At 44.7% G+C, this 13,981-nt stretch overlaps 1 protein-coding gene across 1 annotated transcript in view; it reads right to left on the minus strand.

The window, feature by feature from the left end:
* myom1a (myomesin 1a (skelemin)) overlaps window positions 1-13,981 on the minus strand; it is a 151,140-nt gene that overhangs the window by 112,246 nt on the left and 24,913 nt on the right. The window contains 6 exon segments of the mRNA XM_064992006.1: window positions 3,762-3,923; window positions 7,200-7,349; window positions 7,945-7,961; window positions 8,060-8,084; window positions 8,192-8,209; window positions 11,892-12,043. Coding sequence (XP_064848078.1) covers window positions 3,762-3,923; window positions 7,200-7,349; window positions 7,945-7,961; window positions 8,060-8,084; window positions 8,192-8,209; window positions 11,892-12,043 — 524 coding nt within the window.

A 13,981-nucleotide genomic window follows, 5' to 3' on the forward strand; every position in this document is an offset into this window, starting at 1 on the left:
ACCACTCAGCATTAGGTCTGTCTGTCTGTCACACATCTATCAAACCCTTTAAATCTGTCCTGTAGTCAGTGTTGGTACCATTCTTTATTCATGGCTGTGTTCTAAGCCAAAATTGTGTGAGCCCACTGGCTGAGAAGCAACCCCACACATGAATGGTCTCAGGATGCTTTACTGTTGGCATGACACAGGACTGATGGTAGCGCTCACCTTGTCCTCCCCGGACAAGCTTTTTGTGGCTTCTTTGCTGCCCTTCTGTCACCAGGCCATCCTCCAAAAGTCTTCTCCTCACTGTGCATGCAGATGCACTCACACCTGCCTGATGCCATTCCTGAGCAAGCTCTGCACTGGTGGTGCCCGAATCTCGCAGCTGAATCAACTTTAGGATATGGTCCTGGCGCTTGCTGGACTTTCTTGTGCACCCTGAAGCCTTCTTCACAACAATTGAACTGCTCTCCTTGAAGTTCTTGATGATCCGATAAATGGTTAATTTAAGTTCAATCTTACTGGAAGCAATATCCTTGCCTGCGAAGCCCTTTTTGTGCAAAGCAATGATGACGGCACGTGTTCCCTTACAGGTAACCATGGTTGACAGAGGAAGAACAATCATTTCAAGCACCACCCTCCTTTTGAAGCTTCCAGTCTGTTATTCAAACTCAATCAGCATAACAGAGTGATCTCCAGTCTCGTCAGCACTCACACCTGTGTTAACGAGAGAATCACTGACATGATGTCAGTTGGTCCTTTTGTGGCAGGGCTGAAATGCAGTGGACATGTTTTGGGGGGATTCAGTTAATTTGCTTGGCAAAGGGGGACTTTGCAATTCATTGCAATCAATCTGATCACTATTCATAACATGCTGGAGTATATGCAAATTGCCATCATACAAACTGAGGCAGCAGACTTTGTGAAAATGTATATTTGTGTCATTCTCAAAACTTTTGGCCACAACTGTATTCTCCTTTCCTCTCTCTGCAGTGTGTTTCTGTGTGTTGGGTGGAGAGGGATATAGAAGCAACTATTCAGGAGATAAAACTGAGACAGAGAGGTACAGACAGTCACTGGTTAACACTGATCCACTGGTTAACACTGACCCACTGGTTAACACTGATCCACTAGTTAACACTGCCATTTGAAATGACCCACTGTTTAACACTGATCCACTGGTTAACACTGACCCACTGGTTAACACTGACCCACTGGTTAACACTGACCCACTGGTTAACACTGACCCACTGGTTAACACTGCCATTTCAACTGACCCACTAGTTAACACTGACCCACTGGTCAACACTGACCCAATGGTTAACACTGACCCACTAGTTAACACTGACCCACTGGTTAACACTGACCCACTGGTTAACACTGACCCACTAGTTAACACTGACCCACTGGTTAACACTGACCCACTAATTAACACTGACCCACTGGTTAACACTTACCCACTGGTTAACACTGACCCACTGGTTAACACTGACCCACTGGTTAACACTGACCCAATGGTTAACACTTATCCACTGGTTAACATTGACCCACTGGTAAACACTGACCCACTGGTTAACACTGACCCACTGGTTAACACTGACCCACTGGTTAACACTGACCCACTGGTTAACACTGACCCACTAATTAACACTGACCCACTGGTTAACACTGACCCACTGGTTAACACTGACCCACTAGTTAACACTGATCCACTGGTTAACACTGCCATTTGAAATGACCCACTAGTTAACACTGACCCACTGGCTAACACTTATCCACTGGTTAACATTGACCCACTGGTAAACACTGACCCACTGGTTAACACTGACCCACTAGTTAACACTGACCCACTGGTTAACACTGACCCACTGGTTAACACGGACCCACTAATTAACACTGACCCACTGGTTAACACTGACCCACTGGTTAACACTGACCCACTGGTTAACACTGACCCACTGGTTAACACTGACCCCTAGTTAACACTGACCCACTGGTTAACACTGACCCACTGGTTAACACTGACCCACTGGTTAACACTGATCCACTGGTTAACACTGATCCACTAGTTAACACTGACCCACTGGTTAACACTGACCCACTGGTTAACACTGACCCACTGGTTAACACTGACCCACTAGTTAACACCGACCCACTAGTTAACACTGATCCACTGGTTAACACTGATCCACTAGTTAACACTGACCCACTGGTTAACACTGACCCACTGGTTAACACTGACCCACTAGTTAACACTGACCCACTGGTTAACACTGACCCACTAGTTAACACTGATCCACTGGTTAACACTGATCCACTGGTTAACACTGACCCACTGGTTAACACTGACCCACTGGTTAACACTGCCATTTGAACTGACCCACTGGTTAACACTGACCCACTGGTTAACAATGACCCACTGGTTAACACTGATCCACTGGTTAACACTGCCATTTGAACTGACCCACTGGTTAACACTGACCCACTGGTCAACACTGACCCACTGGTTAACACTGATCCACTGGTTAACACTGATCCACTGGTTAACACTGACCCACTGGTTAACACTGATCCACTGGTTAACACTGACCCACTGGTTAACACTGACCCACTAATTAACACTGACCCACTGGTTAACACTGACCCACTGGTTAACACTGACCCACTGGTTAACACTGCCATTTGAAATGACCCACTAGTTAACACTGACCCACTGGTTAACACTTATCCACTGGTTAACATTGACCCACTGGTAAACACTGACCCACTGGTTAACACTGACCCACTGGTTAACACTGACCCACTGGTTAACACTGATCCACTGGTTAACACTGATCCACTGGTTAACACTGACCCACTGGTTAACACTGATCCACTGGTTAACACTGACCCACTAGTTAACACTGACCCACTAGTTAACACTGACCCACTAATTAACACTGACCCACTGGTTAACACTTACACACTGGTTAACACTGACCCACTGGTTAACACTGACCCACTGGTTAACACTGACCCACTGGTTAACACTGCCATTTGAAATGACCCACTAGTTAACACTGACCCACTGGTTAACACTTATCCACTGGTTAACATTGACCCACTGGTAAACACTGACCCACTGGTTAACACTGACCCACTAGTTAACACTGACCCACTGGTTAACACTGACCCACTGGTTAACACTGACCCACTGGTTAACACTGATCCACTAGTTAACACTGACCCACTGGTTAACACTGACCCACTGGTTAACACTGACCCACTGGTTAACACTGATCCACTGGTTAACACTGATCCACTAGTTAACACTGACCCACTGGTTAACACTGACCCACTGGTTAACACTGACCCACTGGTTAACACTGACCCACTGGTTAACACTGATCCACTGGTTAACACTGACCCACTTGTTAACACTGACCCACTGGTTAACACTGATCCACTAGTTAACACTGATCCACTGGTTAACACTGACCCACTGGTTAACACTGATCCACTGGTTACACTGCCACTGCCAATCTGCCAATCTGCCAATCTGCCATCTGCCATTTGAACTGTCTTACACATGACAAAAACACAAGCTTTTGTTGTACTTCTCCTGATCTCAGTCTTGGGACCAACGCTCAGCTGGCCTTCAGCATCATGTCTTCTCACACTGCCATTCCCTTATAATACAAACCTTGTCCTGCCTTATTGCTTACTTATGGTATTATATCCTATCATATCGTACTGTATCATATTGTATCGTACCGTTAATAAACCATTTCAGGTCGTACCTCTGACGAAGACGTAAGCGGAGTAGGACTGGAAGCCAGACTTGGTGTTGACTCTCAGGGTGTAGAGTCCTTCATCCTCCTTGTTAAGATGGACCAGTGTCAGGGTGGCTTTCTCTCCACTCCAGTGGGTGTGGACCCACTTGGACTCTGCCAGGGCCTTGCCTGGGGAGACACCACAGTATCAGACAGATGGACTCAATAGTTCACAAAGGTAAAGCACAGGATAGTGTGAAATGAGGCCCAAGAACAGCTCAGTACAGGAATCTAGGCTTATGTCGCACTTCACAACAGGAGAGGCAATTGAATATAGACATTTATTTTTTATCAAAATTCGTTTTTGGGAATAAATGCCTTCTGGAACATATGAACTTTCATGTGCCTTAATAACAAATTTGTATTCTACCCTTAAATTACGAGCCTAGTTGGTTTAGCCACGGAAAAATACACAAACCTTCCCGCTAGCCATGATTTGCTGAGAAATGGATGGGCTGGACATGCCGGGAGATGAGCTTGGATTGGTCTGATGGGCTTGACATGCCGGGAGATGAGTTTGGATTGGTCTGCCATGTAGCATGCTTCTGTCTATAACGTGATCTGGTCAGTATGTGTTTATTTGTATTTATTTAACCTTGATATAATTAGGCAAGTCAGTTAAGAACAAATTCTTATTTACAATGATGGCCTACCAAAAGGCCTCCTGCGGGGATGGGGGCTGGCCTTAAAAATACAAATACAATTTCAAAGCAGAATAACTTCCCGATTGTTCCTCAACTGCAGTGTATGATATACCATTTTGTAGCTCTGAGTAGCTACTTTTATCCACTTTAAAAAAAAACATAATTTAAAAATTTCATAAGACCAAATCAAGGCGGTCGGTCACATTAGAAAAAAAATACAAATATAGGACTGGAAGCAAGACTTGGTGTTAACTCTCAGGGTGTAGAGTCCTTCATCCTCCTTGTTAAGATGGACCAGTGTCAGGGTGGCTTTCTCCTGCGTCCACCTGGCCGGGCTGCTGCTCCAGTTTCAACTGACCTGAGCCCTAGGACCATGCCCCAGGACTACCTGACATGATGACTCCTTGCTGTCCCCAGTCCACCTGGCCGTGCTGCTGCTCCAGTTTCAACTGGACGGCTCACCTCTCACAGTCCTGGGCGAACTTTAACCTCCCCACGTCTACCTTTGACTCATTCCTCTCTGCCTTTCCTTTGCCTTTCTAGGGAGTTTTTCCACTCCTCTACTCTTTGACCTCACCCTCTCACCTTCCCCCACTCACAAGGCAGGCATACGAAGGGCTCGAAATACATCTTTACTAGATGCTGTTCTTCCACTAACCTCATTGCAACTCCCCTCCAAGTCTCCGACCACTACCTCGTATCCTTTTCCCTCCTCGCCTCATCCAACACTTCCCACACTGCCCCTACTCGGATGGTATCCTGCGCCGTCCCAACCTTCGGCACTCTCTCCCCTCAAGTAAGCAATAGAGATGCTACTGACAGTGTGCTTTGCGAGATGTCCATCTCCTTCTCTTCCCCCTCTGCTCCATTTTACCTTCTCCAACCTATCTCCTGATTCTGCCTCCTCAACCCTCCTCTCTTCCCTTTCTGCATCCTTTGACTCTCTATGTCCCCTATCCTCCAGGCCGGCTCGGTCCTCCCTAATCCAGCTCCGTGGCTCGACTACTCATTCATAGCTCACAGAACAGCAACAGACCTCCGGAGCAGCCGCAATGCGGAAATGGAGGAAAACTCGCCTCTCTGCGGACCTGGCATCACATCCTCTCAAGTTTTCCAAAATCCTATGTTACATTAAAATACAACGACTGTTTGTTTCTTCCGCTGAACTCTCCACAGGACCTACTTTTCCTCCTACATTAAAATGCAAAGCCACTTTCTCCAATTAAACCCAAGCATCTGCCTCTAACCCAACAGGAAGCTCATTCCACCTTCTTCCTCCTCCTGAATCCTCCTCCCTATGAACCTCCATCCTATCCCCTATAGGTCTGCATTAAATACAAACCACTGTTCAAATGAAGGTCTCCACGGACCTATCCGATCCTCGTCTACTTAAAATCAACCACACCGCTGAACATTCTGCTCTTCTGCCCTACCCTGTGCTCCACCTCAATATGAACATCTCCACAGGACCTATCTTCTCTGTAGACATTAAAATCAACCACTGTATCAATGAACATCTCCACAGGACCTATCTTCCCTATAGGTCTACATTAAAATACCCTACCCTGCCCAATATGAACATCTCCATAGACCCTATCCCCTCCTCTCTTCTCCAGATCATTTCTCCATAGGACCTATCTTCCCTGTGATACGGCATCAACCACCTCAATCAACCTCCCTGGACCTATCTTCCCTATAGGTCCCATTCCCACTTCAATCCAGACCTATCTTCCCAGAGTTACATTAAAATACCCACTGTATCAAAAACATCTCCACAGGACCTATCTCCCTATGGTCTCATCCCAACCACTGTATCCCTTCCTCCATCTTCTTCCCCATAGAGTCTACATTAAAATACAATCAACATGCAAACAATACAGTTCTAAACATTTGATGTCTTCTCAGAATGAATCTGTTATATTTCAGGGATATAACATTACAACTGTATAGCTAATAGGCTATGTGTTTGTAGATGGACTAGTCATTCAAGCCAGTCGTGATAATGGCTGGGGTCATTTTTACTTGTTTTTGTTGTTCTCTAAATAACATTTAAAAAAATAATTGTATCACGGAGGTAACGCTCCGCACTGCTAAAGCATCTCTGTCTCCTCTGCTCTCATCCTTCCAGACCTATCAGGCTGCCTAGTCGATACTGTGAACCATCAGATCCATCCTCTCTCACCCTCTCCGAGGACATCAGGCAGTGTTTAACGGTGTGTGTTGTTACCCACCATCTCTGTACTAGAGGACATGGTAGGCTGGTGTGTTTAATCTCTGTTGCGTCTCCCACCATCTCTGTACCAGAGGACATCCTGGTAGTGTGTTACTCACCATCTCTGTGCCAGAGGACATCAGATGCTGGTGTGTTTAACTGTGGGCATTGTTACCCACCATCTCTGTACCAGGTGGACGTCAGGCTGGTCTGTTTAACGCGCTCTCACCACTCTCTGTCCCCCAGGGCTCTGTTCTTGGCCCACCATCTCTGTTCTCAGGCTGGTAGTGTTTATACACCAAGTCACTTGGCTCTGTCATAACCTGTGTGGTTACTCCTATCTCATCAGGCTGCTGTGCCCAGACGACATCAGGCTGGTATGTTTAACTGTGTGTTGTTCCCACCATCTCTGTACCAGAGGACATCAGGGTGTGTTTAACGGTGTGTGTTGTTAACCAGGCTCTAGTGCATGTCTGGCAGACATATCAGGCTGTGTGATCTCTGTACCAGAGAGGCTGGTAGTGTTTAACGGTGTGTGTTGTTACCCACCATCTCTGTACCAGAGGACATCAGGCTGGTAGCGTTTAACGGTGGGGTAGACGATGATGGTGCAGCCCAGACTTAGAGTCTCTCCTCCCGGCCGAACGCAGTCTATGATGGCTGTCTCAAAGGTCACGCCGTGCTCAGAGCAGAACCCATCTAAAAGAGAGACAGACAGATGAGGGACAACATAGTGTTCTACAGAACTAAGACAACCTCTACAGTGCAGGAGAAAGACAGGAGACTAGAACTAAGACAACAATCATACTGAACTACACCATGACACCTTTACAACATACAGAGAGACAGATCCCGGTTTAGGAAGGACAGAGATTTCAGATTCACATGGTCTAGGGTTAGGGTTAACACATCTAAACATACAGGAGACAGATTTCAGATTCACTGGTCTAGGGTTAGGGTCACTCTAAACATCCAGAGAGACAGCTAAGAACCTTGGCGTTAGATCTAAACATGAGACACAGATTTCAGATTCACGTGGTTTAGGTTAGGGTTAACCATCTAAACATACTTGAGCAGATTTCCCGATTCACATGGTTTAGGTTAGGGTTAACACATCTAAACATACAACATACAGAGATTCACATGAAACATACAGAGAGACAGATTTCAGATTCACGTGGTTTAGGGTTAGGGTTAACACATCTAAACATACAGAGAGACAGATTTCAGATTCACATGGTCTGGGTTAGGGTTAACACATCTAAACATACAGAGAGACAGATTTCAGATTCACATGGTTTAGGGTTAGGGCTAACCATCTAAACATACAGAGCCAGATTTCAACCCACTGGTTTACACATCTAAACATCCAGAGAGACAGACAGGAGACTCCGTCTGGTTTTCAAGACTTCCCAAGTTCTCCCTCCTGGAACCCTGGTGGAGATTTAAATGATATGTCCACTGGCTTCCAGTTGGCAAAATAAGTTAGAATTAAAGATACAAGAGATGTAAGTACATGATTTGAGAGGAGAAGAACATACTCTTGATAACCACAGGCTCTGATCAGGCCCAGACACACCCAAACAAGGGCAGAACACAGACATTACAACACCTCCACAACAACCACAACACAGCCCTGTCTGATATACCATACCACTTTGGGTTAAGTACAGTTCCCTACCTCAGATCTACAGAGAGTGTTGTCAGGGTTACAAAACTGATCTACAGAGAGTGTTTTCAGGGTTACTATAGCTACTGGCCCCTAATGGTGGAGGGTTACAAACTCCCTACGTCAACCTACCTCTTGATCTACAGATAGTCAGGGTTACTATAGCTCACCACCTCTTCTACAGATAGTGTTGTCAGGGTTACTATAGACACCAAACTACCTCTTGATCTACAGAGAGTGTTGTCAAGGTTACTATAGCTGAATACCTCTTGATCTACAGAGATAAGGGTTAATCTGCTTCTCACCCCTCTTAAATGATTTAGATGCACTATTGATCTAAGTGGTCAGTTCCACTGGATGTCAGAAGTGTGAATTCACCAATTTTGATCTACAGATAGCTTGTCAGGGTTACTATAGCTGCTACGTCAACCTACCTCTTGATCTACAGAGAGTGTTGTCAGGGTTACTATAGCTGTAAACCTACCTGTACAATGTTGTCAGGACATCAGGCTGGTAGTGTTTAACAGGTGTGTTGTCAGTTACTATAGCTGCTACCATCCTCTTGTCTACAGAGAGTGTTGTCAGGGTCAGGCTGGTAGTGTTTGATCTACAGAGAGTGTTGTTTACCCACCATCTCTGTACAGAGAGGACATCAGGCTGGTAGTGTTTATCTACGGTGTGTCAGGGTTACTTACTGCTACCACCATCTCTGTCTACCAGAGGACATCAGGCTGGTAGTGTTTTGATCTACGGTGTGTGTTGTTACTATAGCACCATCTCTGATCTACAGAGACATCAGGCTGGTAGTGTTTAACGATCTACAGAGAGTGTTGTCAGGGTTACTATAGCTGCACGCAACCTCCTCTTGATCTACAGAGAGTGTTGTCAGGGTTACTATAGCTGCTACGTCAACCTACCTCTTGGTCTACAGAGAGTGTTGTCAGGGTTACTATGCTATGGTGCAGCCCTTGACTACAGAGAGTGTTGTCAGGGGTTACTATAGCTCCCAGAGCCGAACAGCTACCTACCTCTTGAACGAGTCTATGATGGCTGTCTCAAAGGTCACGATCTACGTGCTCAGAGCAGAACCCATCTAAAAGAGAGACAGACAGATGAGGGACAACATAGTCTTCTACAGAACTAAGACAACCTCTACAGTGCAGAGATCTAAGAGACAGGAGACTAGAACTAAGACAACAATCATACTGAACTATACCAACCTGACACCTTTTTACAGACAGTGTTGACAGAGGACATAGCTACTACAGCTACCTACCTCTTGATTTCAGAGTGTTGTCACTATGGTCTAGATCTACAGAGAGTGTTGTCAGGGTTACTATACATCAAACATCTACAGAGAGACAGATTTCAGATTCACATGGATCTACAGAGTTTGTCAGGGTTACTATAGCATCTAAACATCTACAGAGAGTGTTGTCAGATTTCAGATTCACTCTTGATGGAGTGTTGTCAGGGTTACTATAGGTGTTAACCTACATCTAAATCATACAGAGAGTGTTGTCAGGGTTACAGATTTCAGATTCACAGAGAGTGGTCAGGGTTAGGGTTAACCTACATCTTGATCATACAGAGAGTGTTGTCAGGGTTACTATTTCAGATTCACCTGGTTGATCTAGAGAGTTTGTCAGGGTTAACACATCTAAACCTCTTGATCTACAGAGAGTGTTGTCAGGGTTACAGACTACGTCAACCTACCTCTTGATCTACAGAGAGTTCAGGGTTACTTAGGGTTAACACTCTAAACATTTACAGAGAGACAGATTTCAGATTCATCTACAGAGGTGTTAGGGTTAGGGTTAACACATCTTGATCTAAAGATACAGAGAGACAGATTTCAGATTCTTGATCTACAGTGGTTTAGGGTTAGGGTTAACACATCTAAACATACAGAGAGACAGACTATAGCTGCTTTCAGACCTCATCTACAGAGAGTTTGTCAGGGTTACTATAGCTGTTCAACCTACCTCTTGATCTACAGAGAGTGTTGTCAGGGTTACTATAGCTGGAACCTACCTCTTGATCTACAGAGAGTGTTGTCAGGTTACTATAGCTGCTCGGAACCTACCTCTTGATCTACAGAGAGTGTTGTCAAATGATATGCTAAATGAAACCTATGATCAACAGAGAGTGTTAACACATTTTTGATTCAGAGAGTTCAGACTATAGCTGCTACAATATAAACTATGTTGGGTTAATAAGTTAGAATTAAAGATACTGAAGTGATGTAAGTACATGATTTGAGAGAGTGTTGTCAGGGTTAAGAACATACAGAGAGTCTTGATAACCACAGTGGCTGCTACGTCAACCTCTCCTACAGAGAGTGTTGTCAGGGTTACTATGTTGAGGGCAGACACACGATCTACAGAGCCGTGTTGTCAGGGTTACTATAGCTGAACTACAGACATTACAACACCTCCACAGAGAGTGTTGTCAACTACAACACAGCCCTGATCTGATATACCATACAACCATATTTAGGGTTTGGGTTACTATAGCTGCTACGTCAACCTACCTCTTGATCTACAGAGAGTGTTGTCAGGGTTACTATAGCTGCTACGTCAACCTACCTCTTGATCTACAGAGAGTGTTGTCAGGGTTACTATAGCTACTACGCAACCTACCTCTTGATCTACAGAGAGTGTTGTCAGGGTTACTATAGCTGCTACGTCAACCTACCTCTTGATCTACAGATAGTGTTGTCAGGGTTACTATAGCTGCTACGTCAACCTACCTCTTGATCTACAGATAGTGTTGTCAGGGTTACTATAGCTGCTACGTCAACCTACCTCTTGATCTACAGAGAGTGTTGTCAGGGTTACTATAGCTGCTACGTCAACCTACCTCTTGATCTACAGAGAGTGTTGTCAGGGTTACTATAGCTGCTACGTCAACCTACCTCTTGATCTACAGAGAGTGTTGTCAGGGTTACTATAGCTGCTACGTCAACCTACCTCTTGATCTACAGAGAGTGTTGTCAGGGTTACTATAGCTACTACGGCAACCTACCTCTTGATCAACAGAGAGTGTTGTCAGGGTTACTATAGCTGCTACGTCAACCTACCTCTTGATCTACAGAGAGTGTTGTCAGGGTTACTATAGCTGCTACGTCAACCTACCTCTTGATCTACAGAGAGTGTTGTCAGGGTTACTATAGCTGCTACGTCAACCTACCTCTTGATCTACAGAGAGTGTTGTCAGGGTTACTATAGCTACTACAGCAACCTACCTCTTGATCTACAGAGAGTGTTGTCAGGGTTACTATAGCTGCTACGTCAACCTACCTCTTGATCTACAGAGAGTGTTGTCAGGGTTACTATAGCTGCTACGATCTACAGAGTCAACCTACCTCTTGATCTACAGAGAGTGTTGTCAGGGTTACTATAGCTGCTACGTCAACCTACCTCTTGATCTACAGAGAGTGTTGTCAGGGTTACTATAGCTACTACGGCAACCTACCTCTTGATTTACAGAGAGTGTTGTCAGGGTTACTATAGCTACTACAGCTACCTACCTCTTGATTTCCAGAGTGTTGTCAGGGTTACTATAGCTACTACGGCAACCTACCTCTTGATCTACAGAGAGTGTTGTCAGGGTTACTACAGCTACCTACCTCTTGATTTCCAGAGAGTGCATGTTGTAGTTACTCTCTGCCGTGTATTTGTCAGGATGGGCCTTCTCATCTATCACCACATTGTTCTTATACCTGACGGAGGGAGTGAGAGAAGACATTGTTTTCAGAAGGACAGAAAAGGAGATCTCTGTGCTAGAGAGGCTTGACTCTTGAGAGCTGTTTGAAGTATTATACACTGAGTGAACATTAGGAACACCTTCATAATATTGAGTTGCACATCTTTTTGCCCTCAGAACAGCCTCAATTCATCCGGACGTGGACTTTACAAGGTGTTGAAATCGTTCCACAGGGATGCTGGCCCATGTTCACTCCAATGCTTCCCACAGTTGTGTCAAGTAGGCTGGATGTCCATTGGGTGGTGGACCATTCTTGATACAGATGGGAAACTGTTGACCGTGAAAAACCCAACAGCGTTGCAGTTCTTGACACTCAAAAAATGGTGCATCTGGCAGCTACTACCATACCCCGTTCTAAGGCACTTTTCTTTTGTCCTAATCATTCACCCTCAGAATGGCACACGTCCACAATCCATGTCTCAATTGTCTCAAGGCTTAAAAATCCTTCTTTAACTGGTCTCCTCACCTTCATCTACACTGATTGAAGTGTATTTAACAAGTGACATCAAAAAGGGATTGAATCAATAAGGGCTTTCACCTGGATTCACCTGGTCAGTTTGTCATGGAAAGAGCAGTTGTTCCTAATGTTTTGTACAGTGAGTGTATGTAAATCTTTTCAGTATGTATGTATGTATGTATGTATGTATGTACAGTGCCTTGCGAAAGCATTCGGCCCCCTTGAACTTTGCAACCTTTTGCCACATTTCAGGCTTCAAACTTAAAGATATAAAACTGTATTTTTTTTGTGAAGAATCAACAACAAGTGGGACACAATCATGAAGTGGAACGACATTTATTGGATATTTCAAACTTTTTTAACAAATCAAAAACTGAAAAATTGGGCGTGCAAAATGATTCAGACCCTTTACTTTCAGTGAGGCAAACTCTCTCCAGAAGTTCAGTGAGGATCTCTGAATGATCCAATGTTGACCTAAATGACTAATGATGATAAATACAATCCACCTGTGTGTAATCAAGTCTCCGTATAACTGCACTGTGATAGTCTCAGAGGTCCGTTAAAAGCGCAGAGAGCATCATGAAGAACAAGGAACACACCAGGCAGGTCCGAGATACTGTTGTGAATAAGTTTAAAGCCGGATTTGGATAGAAAAAGATTTCCCAAGCTTTAAACATCCCAAGGAGCACTGTGCAAGCGATAATATTGAAATGGAAGGAGTATCAGACCACTGCAAATCTACCAAGACCTGGCCGTCCCTCTAAACTTTCAGCTCATACAAGGAGAAGACTGATCAGAGATGCAGCCAAGAGCCCATGATCACTCTGGATGAACTGCAGAGATCTACAGCTGAGGTGGGAGACTCTGTCCATAGGACAACAATCAGTCGTATATTGCACAAATCTGGCCTTTATGGAAGAGTGGCAAGAAGAAAGCCATTTCTTAAAGATATCCATAAAAAGTATTGTTTAAAGTTTGCCACAAGCCACCTGGGAGACACACCAAACATGTGGAAGAAGGTGCTCTGGTCAGATGAAACCAAAATTGAACTTTTTGGCAACAATGCAAAACGTTATGTTTGGCGTAAAAACAACACAGCTCATCACCCTGAACACACCATTCCCACTGTCAAACATGGTGGTGGCAGCATCATGGTTTGGGCCTGCTTTTCTTCAGCAGGGACAGGGAAGATGGTTAAAATTGATGGGAAGATGGATGGAGCCAAATACAGGACCATTCTGGAAGAAAACCTGATGGAGTCTGCAAAAGACCTGAGACTGGGACGGAGATTTGTCTTCCAACAAGACAATGATCCAAAACATAAATCAAAATCTACAATGGAATGGTTCAAAAATAAACATATCCAGGTGTTAGAATGGCCAAGTCAAAGTCCAGACCTGAATCCAATCGGGAATCTGTGGAAAGAATTGAAAACTG

This window comes from Oncorhynchus masou, chromosome 17, assembly GCF_036934945.1.
Source record: "Oncorhynchus masou masou isolate Uvic2021 chromosome 17, UVic_Omas_1.1, whole genome shotgun sequence".
Classification (NCBI taxonomy): domain Eukaryota; kingdom Metazoa; phylum Chordata; class Actinopteri; order Salmoniformes; family Salmonidae; genus Oncorhynchus; species Oncorhynchus masou.